The 13,155-nt window shown below is 49.3% G+C and overlaps 1 protein-coding gene across 2 annotated transcripts; it reads right to left on the reverse strand.

Moving 5' to 3' along the window:
* Positions 1–654: 654 nt before the first annotated feature.
* RPS14 (ribosomal protein S14) lies at positions 655–4,795 on the reverse strand. Of its 2 annotated transcripts, none has more exons than XM_006174633.3 (5): positions 4,639–4,795; positions 3,604–3,754; positions 2,967–3,128; positions 1,701–1,777; positions 655–776 (listed from the first exon to the last, which is right to left on the reverse strand). In XM_006174633.3, exons 2-5 carry the CDS (start codon positions 3,750–3,752, stop codon positions 709–711), a joined length of 456 nt encoding a protein of 151 aa, XP_006174695.1. In that variant the 5' UTR covers positions 3,753–3,754; positions 4,639–4,795; the 3' UTR covers positions 655–708. The 2 variants fall into 2 exon arrangements, with proteins under 2 accessions (XP_006174695.1, XP_032333005.1); XM_032477114.1 differs by lacking the exon at positions 4,639–4,795 and adding an exon at positions 4,438–4,585.
* Between the last annotated feature and the right edge of the window lie 8,360 nt (positions 4,796–13,155).

The raw sequence follows: 13,155 nt of genomic DNA on the forward strand, positions 1-13,155 counted from the left end.
TCCATCACAGATGAAAATAGGGCTCGGTGTGTTTGTGGGGTGACTGAATCTTTATGTACTTTATGTACTCATGTGGAACAACCTCCAAGATCTGCCAAGTGAGAAAAAGCAAGATGCAATAGAGCGCGCTCCCAATTTTGCACAGAAGGTATGGGGGGTGAGTATACACCCACATGTGTTTATATATGGCTCATGTCTGGAAGGCTCTTCTGCTCAGGCTACACTTGGCTCAACAGTTTCCACTCCACTCTGGCTCTTTAAGAATTGGTCCATTTTTGGAACACCTATTCTTTCAAAGCAAGGTCTCCAAGGCCTTGGTCTGCTTTAGATGACTGAGGTAACTTAATGCTACCACCACTAGCAGTGTAGGAAAGATCCAACTGCAGCATCAGTTTCTCACCCCTCCTTAGGCTCCTCCTAGGAGACCAGTTCACAGAACATACAGCACTGAATGAGGAGTACCTCTTGTGTTCCTGTTTTGACAGGTTACATACATTCTCTGAAGCAACGTAATCTATTAAATGACTGCTGGTTTATCAATGCACTCATGACCTCAAGTCAGTCCCACACCCTGGCTAAATGTAGACAGGAGGAAGGAATCAAATGCCCCCAAGGGATGGCCCCTACACAAAAGAGAGAAGACTGGAGTCAAAAGAGCTTACATGAAGGCAATTTATTAACAGAAAACCATAATTTGAGAAGTCCTGTTCACAGACGGCGACCGCGGCGACCCCCCTTCCTGCGGGTGCTGTCGGAGGGAATGGGGGTGACGTCCTCTGTGGGGAGGAAGAGAAAACATCATTGCTTGAAGCTGGATGCAAAAGGGGTCCAGGCTTCCCAAGGTCTATCAGATCAGCAGTGGATCCTGCTGCTTTGCAAGGAATCCTCAGGATATAACAGATGGATGTGGAGCTGCGCCATCTGCTGCTTCCTCAAAATTTCTGATATGGTTTGAACTCACTTTCCTGAAGGGGAAACTGAGGCTGAGCGGGTAGGCAACTTGAATAGGATGTCAGAGGCAGGTGACAAATCCAGGTTTCTGACATCTAGGCCACTAATTTTGGTGGAAAAAAATTCTCCCAGCGTAACTGAAGAATCTCTCCTTTTTAATAGGTAAAGGTTAAAAATGTTCTGAAATGAAAAACTGTTGAGAGGACTGGAGCACTGGACTGAGGAATCAGCATACAATGTCACCAAAACAAAAGCAAGGGCTGTAAGCAGCCAGATCTCAGACAAGAGGGTTCAGATGCTACACAAACATAGGGAATTGCTGTGATTCTCAACCACGGGGGCTGCTGCCCCCTCCACAGATTTTTGTCTGTCACAGTGACTGGCCTCCCTACTGATACTTAGTAGTCAAGGACCACACAGGAGACAGCCCCCACAAAATGCCAACAGTATCCCCCCTTGAGAACACCAGAAAAGGACAACTCATCTCCTGTTAGTTCCACCAGCAACCACTGGGCAGAGGTTCAGAAATGAGAAGGTGTTGTCCCAATGCAGGAAGACATTCACATCAAGGTGACAGGGGTGTTCAGGAAGTTTGTCACACAGCACCTCTTGCAGCCCCCACTAACAAACCTAACTGCCAACAGTCACCAGACCAGGCCTTGTAACCTCTGCGGAGACCACATGCTTTCTGGTCTGACCAGTGAGTGCTTCAAAACAAATCCAAGCATGAGCCAAAGAGGGGAACTCACCAATACGCCCAATCTTCATTCCTGAGCGGGCGAGGGCTCTAAGGGCTGACTGCGCCCCTGGTCCAGGGGTCTTGGTCCTAGGAAACAAATTATCTAAATTATTAAAATCCTTTGGCCAAGTCTTTGGGTATTCTAAGATTCCACAACCCTCTAGTTCAGAGGTCTGCAAATTTTCTGCAAAGGGCCAGGCAGTAAATATTCCAGGCTTAGTGCGTCACTTACAGTTTTCCCTCATGGGTCAGAGCCTGTACCCTGTTGCTGACAGCCTGTTTGCCTCTTCTAGTCACCTGCTGTGATTCTTTGATGAACTGCCCATTTTCATCCTCCCAAGACCAAGACGCTATCATCTCTCCACTGGACCACTTTAACAACTTCCTATGTGGTCTGTTTCCAACACAGCAGTCATCTTAAACCCTAATCTCATCAGGTCATTACTATTAAAAAGTTTTTATGCCCTTCACCACCCACCAAAGACCAAATCCTTACCAGGTTCTTCAAGACCCAGCAAGCCCTCACCCGCATCTCTCTCTGACCACACTTCAAGCCATTCTTTCCCACAAATGTGCCAAGCTCATTCCCACCCCAAGACCTTTTCCTTCCAGTTGTCTCTGCCTGGAATACTCTCCCTTGTCCTTTCTTCTCAGGACCAACTCCTGACACAACATTGAGGCCTCAGTTTAAACTTTATCACCAACCTGTCTGTCACCTCACTTTTGCTTCCCAACACTTGCCACAAACAGAAACCACACGCTCCCCTGTTCTATATTGTTTAGTCTGACTCTCCACCAGCCTAAGAGCCACACAGGAGGATGGAAACTATATCTTCCTTCACCCATCACTCTCTTCTAGTACCTGGAGCACAGTGCCTAGTGAGTGCTCAAGTAACACGGTAAGTTGAGGCGGGGGAGGGAGCAAGGAAGGGTGCAGGAACCAATTACAGGCAGACGTCATTTTATTGAGCTTCACAAACTGTATTTTCTGTAACAAAATTAAGGTTTCTGGCAACACTCCATTGTCAGATGACAGAACTTTTTAAAGCAATGAAGTATTTCTAAACTAAGGTATGTACATATAGCTTTCCTTTTTTAAGACATAAAGCTATTGCACACTCAAAAGGCTACAGTACAGTGTAAAACATAACATTTATATGCACTGAGAAACCAAAAAAATTCATGTAACCCACTTTACTGAGATATCTGCCAAGCCTCAAATTCAGGTACTCTGGTGCCCAAGCCCAGTGATCTCACCACCCAGTCCCAGCCTTACCTATTGCCTCCTGTGGCCCGGAGTTTGATGTGGAGGGCAGTGATGCCCAGCTCTTTGCACCTCTGGGCTACATCCTGGGCGGCCAACATGGCAGCATATGGAGAGGACTCATCTCGGTCAGCCTTCACCTTCATCCCACCAGTTACACGGCAGATGGTTTCCCTGAGGACAAAAGCACAGGGTCCTTTCTTACCCAATGAGGATTCAGAGTATGTACCACATCCTAATGGGTAAGGAGCACCACAGCTCAGGTATGGTAGAGGATGAAGGACAATTTGAACATGCATCTTGGTCTGACAAGACTACCATGAGCTCTGCCCTGACGGGAGTTCAAAGAATTAAACTCTGTACCAACCCTTCATTTAATTCTTCCCATTACTCCAGGGAACAGGCACTACTAATCCTCATTTTACATATGAGGAAACCAAAACTTGGGCACCAAATGTATTTCCTTTCCTCTTGTAACTTCAGTGTCTAGAAACTTAACAGCATCTGTGGACTAAACCACCAAGCACATTTCCTCAACTGAATATTCTTTTAAATTCTTTCAAGAGATCCCCTTAAATTGACACTCAGTTTCAGGATCGTTTCTAACCCGAGCTTTTGCTAGTTGGTTTCTGCCCACCCAGGTACTCACTTGCCAGAAAGATCGGTAACATGGACAAAAGTGTCATTGAAGGATGCAAAGATGTGGCACACACCAAATACATTTTCTCCTTCAGCCACCTGAGGGCCGAGGCTGATGACCTGTTCTTCCTTCTTTTCTTTCCCCTTGCGAGGTGCCATTTCTTAAGGAAAGGAAAAAGAATCCCAATGTTAAGGACAAGAACCCCTTTTTCCAAGTATTACAAGAAAACCCCAAGCTTTTCTTCTCTAGGAGAACTTACTCTGGGAAAGGTGCGCGGGACACACCTGAGCATTCGCTCTCCTGCCCCAAGCCTCCCAAAGCCATGTACACTTCAGCAACCAGGATTCCTAGGTGTCTCTTAGTGGAAGTTAAGCCTCCTCAGCACCTCCCAACCCACCCTGGCAAGACTTCTGAGTGCCCCCCATCGCTGCCTTCAGGGGGAATAGGCTCACAGCAGGTACTCAACACTGACGTGCAGCCCCTACCCTAATTTCTGGCTTCCAGAGGCCTTCCTTGAGCGCCCAGAATTTGCAACGTGCCTGACTTAGCACTCAGATTTAAGAAGCATCCAACAAACGGCAGTTTTCGTTGCATTTCCTTTCTGAATCCACATTACATCCCTGTGGGACCCATGCGACAGTTATTCCTATTTCCCAGACTCGAGAACAAACTATAGAAATCAGGAGCCCAGCCTGCAACCGCACCGGAAGGAGCTGGCGGAGTAGAGGTGGGAGCCCACATCAGACTAAGACCCCCGCTCTTTCCCAACCACGCTGTGCTGCCGCTTAAATTCGGCTGTGGTCGTAGCGAGGCCTATGCCTTTGAGGTTAGACCCGAACTCACCCCAACTTTATATGCCTCCCTGAAGCAAGACCGCCGGCTCCCCAGACAGGGCGCGAACTAGAGTCTCGGTCGGCCGGCCGTGCTCCTCTCGCCTGGTACCTGACTTGGCTTCCGCAGAAAGACCCCAGCTCCGCGACCACTGCCCCGCTAAGCCCCCGTGCCGCAGGATGCCACTCGATTGTCCTCGCCCAGACCTCCTACCTGATGGTCTTCTCCAGACTCCACCACCGGAAAGAGAGAGTGGAAGAGGGCGGGTCACGGGTCACGTCCTGCCCCCGGAAGTGTACGTGTGAGGTCACGGGGTGAGGCCGGCTCCCGGAAGACACCGCCTTTAGTGTTTGGAAGGAGATTAGATACCCTGGAGAAGACGATTTACTTAAAGGAGCGCCTAAGGGGCTTGGTGTTGCGGCCAGCGGGTCTGCCTCTAAGAAGGCACTAAGGAGCCACAGCCAGTGGCAAGCCTGTGTTCTAAGATGGCGGCGGCCGCGGCTAGAAGAACTTCCGCCCCCCTGACCCAGGGCCTGCTCAGCCTGGAAGCGACAGCGCATCTCGTGGCGCGGAGGTGAACAACAACAACAAAACTGCGGTGCTGTAGACTTTCACCTATTGTGTATTCGGCAAAATAAGAATAAGTTATTTAATACTTACCATTATATGCTAGCCTGGACTAAGCGATTTATATGCATTGCCTCATTTAACCCTCACCAAATTATCATATAGATGCTGTTTTGACTTTTTAAAGAAAGGGATTTTACTGAGATTGCACATCTGTGCACAATTTGCAATTCTGACTTCAAAGCCTATGTTTAATAGCTAATTCCGTATATCCCTCTAATAACAATATTTAAGGACCTTGACGGACTGGAAGACTGTATAGATAGAGCCAAGAAATAGACTATGTATTGTGTATATGTGTGTGTGTGTGTGTGTGTGCATATATACATATACACCTATACATATAAAGCCCACATAATGAACTATATAGTTACATATATATATAATTTTTTAATAAAATGAGCAATTATGCAAAATAGCCTATAACCCTTTGTGCACTGTGATTGATGCCACTGAACAACTGCAGCTCGATTTAGGCAGGATTTTTTTTAAATGTAGTGCTCCCTTTCCCCTTTACAAAAAGTAATTACAGAAAACCCATAAAAGAGAAACAGGCAGAAAGGAGAACAAAAAATAAAAAAGAAATGACAGTCTTACTCACCACTATTAATTCCTTGGTGTATGTTCTTTCCAAACATCATATACATTTAGAAGAGCCACTTACTTTTTTTTTTTAATTTTTAAAAGAAAATAACCTTACAATATTTTTCCTTGATGGTTTAAAAAAATCCAAGCTTATTATGAACAATCCTCACAATACGGAAGGGTATGTAAGCAAAAAGTAAAAATCATCTCTAAATTCTTTCTTCTGTAGATACCACTATTATCAAATTGGAGCATTATTCCAGAAATGACTTTCTATACTTATATCTGTACCTATATTTTTAGTATATAATATTCAATCTTATGTAAATGAAATTGTATTCTATATGCTATTTGGTAACTTTATTTTTCCACTCAATGTTGTGGACATCCTCCCGTAACAACTAATAGAACTCTACAACATTTTAAAACAGATATCTAAAATTTCATTTATTATTTTGAATATTAAAGCATTCACACAAATAAAAAATTAGTTATCAAAAAGTAGGTAAAAACAAAACACCCTACTCCTCTCACCTCTGTCCCCAGCAACGCAATCCTCTTCCTTGCAAGCAACTTGGAATGCCTATATTGCACTATTTTTTTGTTACTACATGATATTTCTCTGTATATTGGTATCATTGTTTATTTAACCAGTTCTCTGTTGTTGAACATGTAGGGTATTTCTGGAATTTTCAAATATAAAGAGGACACTTTTCAAATTATCAAGAGCATACTTTTTTTTTCCTTGATAAACTTTTTATTTTAGCGTTTATATCCCTCTCCCAGGCTGCCTATTCTCTCTCCCCTGCCCAACTCCAGAGGCAGCCTGACCCCATGTTGTGCTTTGGCTGGGGAAGTGGGGTAGAATTGTACCTTTAGGGCTTTTAAACCTACATCAGAACTGGGGCCAACACTTCACACCACCAGCTGGGTCTGGCCAGGATATGGCACTGGGCACTAACCCTAACACCCCTGAGACCCAGAGCCTATGGACAAGAGCTGCCATTCTCACCCCCCACCACTCAGGACTTGGTGAAGAGAGGGATGGGAAGTGTACCAAGACCCCCAGAGGCACCTGCAGGAGAGCAGGGCTTGCCAGGGAGAAGGCAAAGAGCCAGGTGAGATTCTTGAAGTGACTTTGTCTCCATCCAAGGCTCTATGTCCTCTCATTGTGGGTAGTGCCAACTATCCCCCTCCCCCACTGGCCAAGCCTGGAACCAGGGCACCCTATCCATTCCCACTAGCCAACAAGAAACAAAAGCAGTGAAAACACCAAGACTTACTGCTAGGGAAAAAAAAACCCTAAGTATTAAAATTAAATTAAAACTGAAGCCCCAGTCAACTGAGCCAGTAGTGAGCTGATGATTGCAGACACACAGACAGCCCCCCATTTTTTCCCAAGTCTGGGGGTCTCCAAAGACAGCAGGAAGGGGCCAAGGGCCCAGTCTGTTACCAAGAGGAAACCTCTGGGGAAATAAAGATTGGGGTGGAGGTGTCCTCAGGGGGTCCCCATTTAGGGGCGCTGAGGACTGTAAACATGACCAACTTGAGGGCCAGGAGTGCCCCAGCCCCCTGAGATTCTCCCTGGATGAAGAATGGCCACTGCGATGAGTGAAAACAGTGAAGTAGCAGTTGTCTAGAAGCAAAGTGAGACCTGGTCTCCCTGTGGGAACATTGTGGGTAAGAGGAGGACTGAGTTTGTGAGCTCAGAGAAGGGCTGTGATAGGAAGAAAGAGGGTTCTGGAAACCAAACATGGCTTCGCAGCTGCTTTTTTTGCCCTTATCAGATTGGCACCTGGGCCCTTTCTGGGCTGTGAGTCAGCTTATGGCCTCTCCTCCCTGGGGGAACCTGCTGGAAAGTCAGCTCAGGCCACAGCTGCCCAGCCCAGGACTGGACAAGGTCAAGTGAGCTCCTGAGAGGCCCTGCCCCAGGCTAGGGGTCGAAAAGTTGGCTCCAGGAGAAGACAGAAGGATGTGTGGTTAAGGAGTGTTGGGAGAGCGTGAGAGCTGCCAAGAGAACACAGAAGTGGCCCAAGGCCAGAGGGCCACCACTGTCCCAGGAGCACACCTCAAGGCCTGGCTGAGGCCCCAGGGTAAAGTCCTGCGTCAGCCCCACTCCAGAAGCCCTGGGGACCAGGCAATCTCACCGTACTGGTCACGCATGAAGACCCACGCCTGGGCCACCTCCTGCACCTGCAGCCTCTGGAGGCAGGCAGGGGCCCAAGCAAGACAGGTCCCCTGGAGGGCCAAGCATAACGAGATCAAGCCCAGCTGTGTTGTGGCGGAGCCCAGACTCCTCTGTCCACATGAGGACCAGTCTTGAGTCGCCCCAGTTGAGGTCTATTGCCAGTAACAGGCTTATGCTGGTCGATAGGGACCAAGCGACTAAGGCATGCCCAGGGCTGGGTTTGTGGCTACGCTTCCCTGGAAACCAGCCCTCTGGCTGCTTAAGGCTCATCCAGAGCCTGGATTCTCTTGAGAATCAGGCACGATGGCCCCCTCAAGCCTGGGGTTTCTCCGAGTTACAGAGGTCCTAAAAGAGCTTGAGTCCCTGAAAGCAGGCCCAGCAGGGGCCTCAAGGCTGACCCTAAGCAAGATTTCCCTCACGACCAGGTCCCCTAATGTTCCAGGGGTGCGCTTGTCAGCAGGGTCTGGGGCTGAGGTGACGCGAGATCCAGGACCCCTGGTGACTTCAGGTCTGGCCTTGACCGATTTCCCTCAGGAGGGGCCTGCCTCCTGAGCGACTGGCTCCACAGCGCCCTGACCTCCTGTCCGTACCACTCGTGCCGCTGGGCGAAGTTCTGAAGCCCGTTGGGTGCAGAGGCACGGCGGCGGGGCGGCCGCGGCCCAGGCCAGGGCCGGGGGGTGGCGCCCGCGGGGGCGGCGTGGCGGGGCCGAGCGCCGCGCGCACAGCCGCCAGCTGCTGCTCCAGGTCGCGCACCGCGGGCCGCAGTCCAGGCCGTCGAAGCTGGCCCGCGACAGCGCCTTCAGCCCAGCCCTCCATGGCTGCCTGGCTCTCGGCTGCCGGCACGTAGGTGCGGGCCCGGGCCCCGGCGAACCGCACGGCGAAGGCGAACTCCTCGGCCGCCCCCACCGTGTGCACGGCGCAGCCCTCCAGGATGGTGACGCCCACGGGCTAGCGGCCGGCCGCGTCCTCCAGGCAGGAGAGCATGTCACCGCAGCACGGACCAGCAGCGACGGTAGGCCGCGAGCCCGCCGCGCGTCTTGCCCGGGAGGCCCGCGTGGTCGGCTGGGCCGTCGCGGGCGGGCGGCGTGGAAGGCCGGGCTGCGCTCCTTCAGCTTCCTGGCTGAAGGACGCCGCTCTGGGGCCTGCGGGGGCCGGGGACCTCTCAGGCCGCTGCTCACCTCCCCGCCCTCTGCCCAGCTCCGCTTTTGGCTGCTCTTCTCTGGGTTCGAGTGTCAGCTCTGTAGTGTCCAGGCTGTGTGACCCCGAGCAAGCTTTAAGCGTCTCTGGGCCCCTGTTTCCACAGCTGGGTCATTTTTGCCTGCTCTAGCAGGGCAAGGGTTCTCTGTCTGAATTCCAGTGCCTAGCATGTAGTTGGTGCTCAAATACCTAGAGGCGCGGCCTAGGGTGACGGGCGGCCGCAGGACAGGAGGTGCCCAGCCGGTGGGGGGCAGTCGGGGACCAGATCAGTGGCAGTGGCGGCAATGGGGCTTTGTCTCTGGACGACCAAGCCAGTGCAATGGCAGGAGAGGGCAGATTCCTTGGAAGGTGGCGGCGGCAGTCGGACCTATCAAATACACACTTATACTGTTCTTTCCTCCAGGGTTAATTGCCAGATATCAAAAGGAATATGTATTTTAAGTTTTGATATTTGTTGCTAAACTGCCTCCCAGGAAGGTGGTAATTTCTACTTCTGCTGAACTGAGTAAATAAATATATTTCCTTGCTGTATTGTATTTTTCCCATAATTAGTAAGGTCAGACGACTCTTTATGGATTTTTTTTTTCCTGCTTTGGATAAGAGCTGTATTAAACAGACCTCTAAGCCTCAGTGAGGGAGTGCTTGGTGAAGGGAGCACTGCTTGATCTTATGCCTGAAGGCAGTCCAGACAATCACCTCAGGAGACATTTTCCATAGGGAAGTCCCAGAAACCATCTAGTCTTCATCCCCAAAACCATACAAGTCACTGCTTTCAAATTCCACTGTGATTTTTTTTTAAATCAACATGTTTATTATTTCGACAAAGAGTTATTAGTTGTGGGTCCTTGGGCAAAAATTGTAAGCTCTGTGGGCTTTAGTTTTCTATCTGTTAAATGGGATAATAACAATATTTTAAAGAATCGTATATTGAAACATATCTGTATTGGGCACTTAGTGCCAAGCTCTTACAATAATGATGTCATTTAAGCTAAGACTTGAAAACAGAGTAGGAATTAGCTATACCAAGGCAGGTATAGTGGTCTGGGCAGGGAGTACGTACATGCAAAGGTCCTGGCGTGGGAAGGTACTTGGAGAGTTCAAGGAATTAAAAACACATGGCCAATACAGCTGGGGTGTTGTGTGTGAGGGAAGAGAGAAGGGAGATCAGGCTGGAGAAATGGTGGGAGTTGCTTTCTGCTCTTAACTCCCTGCTGCCTCGTCTGTTTTTCCCATCCCACCCCACCCCACGCATTGTCAATACTGTGAACACAGGGAATATGTCTACCATCACCTCTCACAGTTGATTCAATCATTCAGTAAGTACTTACTGATCGTCTAGTATGTATCTGGCACTTTTCTAGATACTTGGGATACATCAATGACCGAACCAGATAAAGACCCCTAGTATCTTGGAGTTTACCTTCTGGCAAGAAGGGCAGGAACAATACCTAAGAAAATTTTCTATTATGTTAGAAGGTGATCAGTACTATGAAAGATAAACAAGTCCAGCAAGATAAAGGATATCAAGGGTCTGAAGGAAGGGGTGGGGCAGGTGCAGAATTAGAGAGGATAAGAGAGCCTTGTTGAGGAGAGATTTGAGCAGGTGTGAAGGAGGAGATTGAGCAAGCCATGCCAATATCTAAGGGAAGATTATTACTGGCAGTGGGAACAGCATGTGCGAAGGCCCAAAGGTGGAAGCACCATGGCCATATTCTAGGAAGGGCAAGGAGGCCAGTGTGGCTGGAGTGGAATGAGTGAGGGGAGACTGGTGGGCGACAAGATGTAATGATGAGAACTCATGGGTGCTGGGGGCAGATTATATAGGCTTTTAGGTCAGTGTCAGGACTTCGGCTTTTACTCCAAGTGGAGCCACTGGAGGATTTTGGGCAGAGGAGTGAAAGACTCTGACTTACGGTTTAATAAGATCACTGTAGATGGTCTGTGGAGAATAGTCTCTCAGTGGGGGTGGGTGTGAGAGGTGAAGGTGGAAACATGGGTCACCGTTAAGAGGCAAAAGATATTGGTAGCTGAGACCAAGGTGGCATTAGATGGGGATAGAAAGAAGTGTTCAAAATTTGGTCACATTTTGAAAGTAGATCCAACAGGATTTCCTGGAAGATTAGACATGAGACATGAGAGAAAGGGCTGCCAAAGATGATCCTAGCATTTCAGGCTGGAGCACCTGGAAGGACAGAGCTGCCGTCTGCGGGGGGATGGGGAGGCTAATGGTGCAACAGATTTTGGGGGAAAATTAAGTGTTAGTCTCAGGCCTGAGTTTGAGATGTTTCTTCTATATCTAAGTGGAGATGTGACATCTTGGGGGAGATAGGTGAGTCTGGAATTGAGGAGAGGATCTGGGCTGGAGGCGTCAATTTGGGAGTCTTCAGCACCTAGATGGTATTTAAAATAACGAGGCTGCTTGTGACCACTGAGGGGCTGAGTGTCGCTGGAGCAGAGATCCGAGGACTGAGCTTCAAAGCATGGGGATAAGGGCAGGAGAGAGCCGAGGAAAAAGAAGCAGGGAACAGTAAGACAGGAGGAAAACCAAGAGAGAGGGCATCCAGGAAGCCAGGGAGGAAAGGGAATCAAGGAGAAGGGAGCAGGCAGCTGTGTCCACGCGCTGAGAGGTTGCGTAAGGTGAGGGCTGAGAATGATCACTGATGGAGCAACTTGGAGGCAGCTGGGGACCTTGACAAGGGCAGTTCCATTGTGTGTGTGTGATGGGAGTGGATGGGATGTGCAAAGGCTTGAATGGGATAGATTTAAGGAAGAAAGAAAGAGAGCTATAGACCTCGTTTGAGTTTTGCTGTGAAAGTGTGCAAAAGGGCAAAGAATAAGGACATAGGATCAAGTAGTTCTTTTCTTTCTTCTGTTTTAAGCTTGCATCAGAACAGATATTTGTACACCAATGGGAGTGGTCTAGTAGAGAGGGAAAACTTGATAATGGAGCCGTGACCTTGAGTAGAAAGAGGTGACCACCTCAAGTACACAGATGGAGGGACCAGCTTTAGGGAGGAGTGTGGTTCGTACATTGGTGCAGAAGGCGAGAAGGAAGACATTGGAGGGTAAGCGCCCGTGGGAGTGGGAGCTTGAGAATGTTCTCAGCAGGGAGGTAGAAGCAAGCAGCTGTGTGGCTGGGGTGAAGGGATATTGAGGATTGGAGGCAGGAAAAGGTTTGAAATAGTCACTAAAGTCTAGGGGAATAGAGGGTGATTCCTGGGCATCATCCCCTCGAGGTTTTCTCCAGCCATGTTCAGATGCATGGATGCAGGAATGGAGTAGGTGGAGCGTTGGATTTAACCAGGGTTATGGTTTTGCCCAGAGAAGACAACTTGAGAGGGGTGCAGGGGATTTGAGGGTGAAAGCATAGGAATGATTATGACCACTGAGCATGGCAGTGAAGCTGGGATAAGCGGGGTAGTGAAAGCATCAAGCGGGTGACGGTCAGCATAAAGGTGGCGAAGCAACGGGTTCGAGGTCCCAGTGGAGCAAGGCATGGTTGAAGTCAAGGTGTATGCTGATACTTTGAGCTGGTGGTCAGGGATTTGGGGGTGTTAGACTAAGAGTGGTGTGGGGAGGCGTTTCAGACCATGGGAGTGACTAGCTGAGATGACCTGGGGGACAAGATCATTACGAACAGGTCAGGGGACCAGAGGCCAGGGTGACGGCGGCATTGTCTATGTGAATATTGAAATAACCAAGAACTGCAATTGAGAGTGACATTGAGTCCAGGGTCAAGCCCTCAAAGATGAGAGGGTGTGACCTGGGGGCTGGTAGAAGTCTGCACCAAGGTGGGGTCATGGGTGCTGCAGTGTGGAGACAAAATTCAAAATGAGCATCCTTTAGCAGGGAGGGAATGAAATTGGCCTGAGACAAATGAGCAGGGAGGACAACATGCCTGGGATTTCTCCCTCTCCCTCCCTCTTTTATTCTCATGTCCAGGGGCTGTGGAAGAGGAAGGAGAAGACCCTGGGATGCCTGCAGGGGAATGCAGTCTCCTCAGGCGAGAGCAGGTTTCCCCAGACAAGAGGGGCGCATTGAGAGAAAAGACTGGGATAGAGGAGATTCCGCTCCAGGTGTTCTGGAATTCCCGAGGGCAGCAGCGGAAGTCCTTGAGGTGTTGAGCAGGAGTC

Source organism: Camelus ferus, chromosome 3 (genome assembly GCF_009834535.1).
Source record: "Camelus ferus isolate YT-003-E chromosome 3, BCGSAC_Cfer_1.0, whole genome shotgun sequence".
NCBI classification, from domain to species: Eukaryota; Metazoa; Chordata; class Mammalia; order Artiodactyla; family Camelidae; genus Camelus; species Camelus ferus.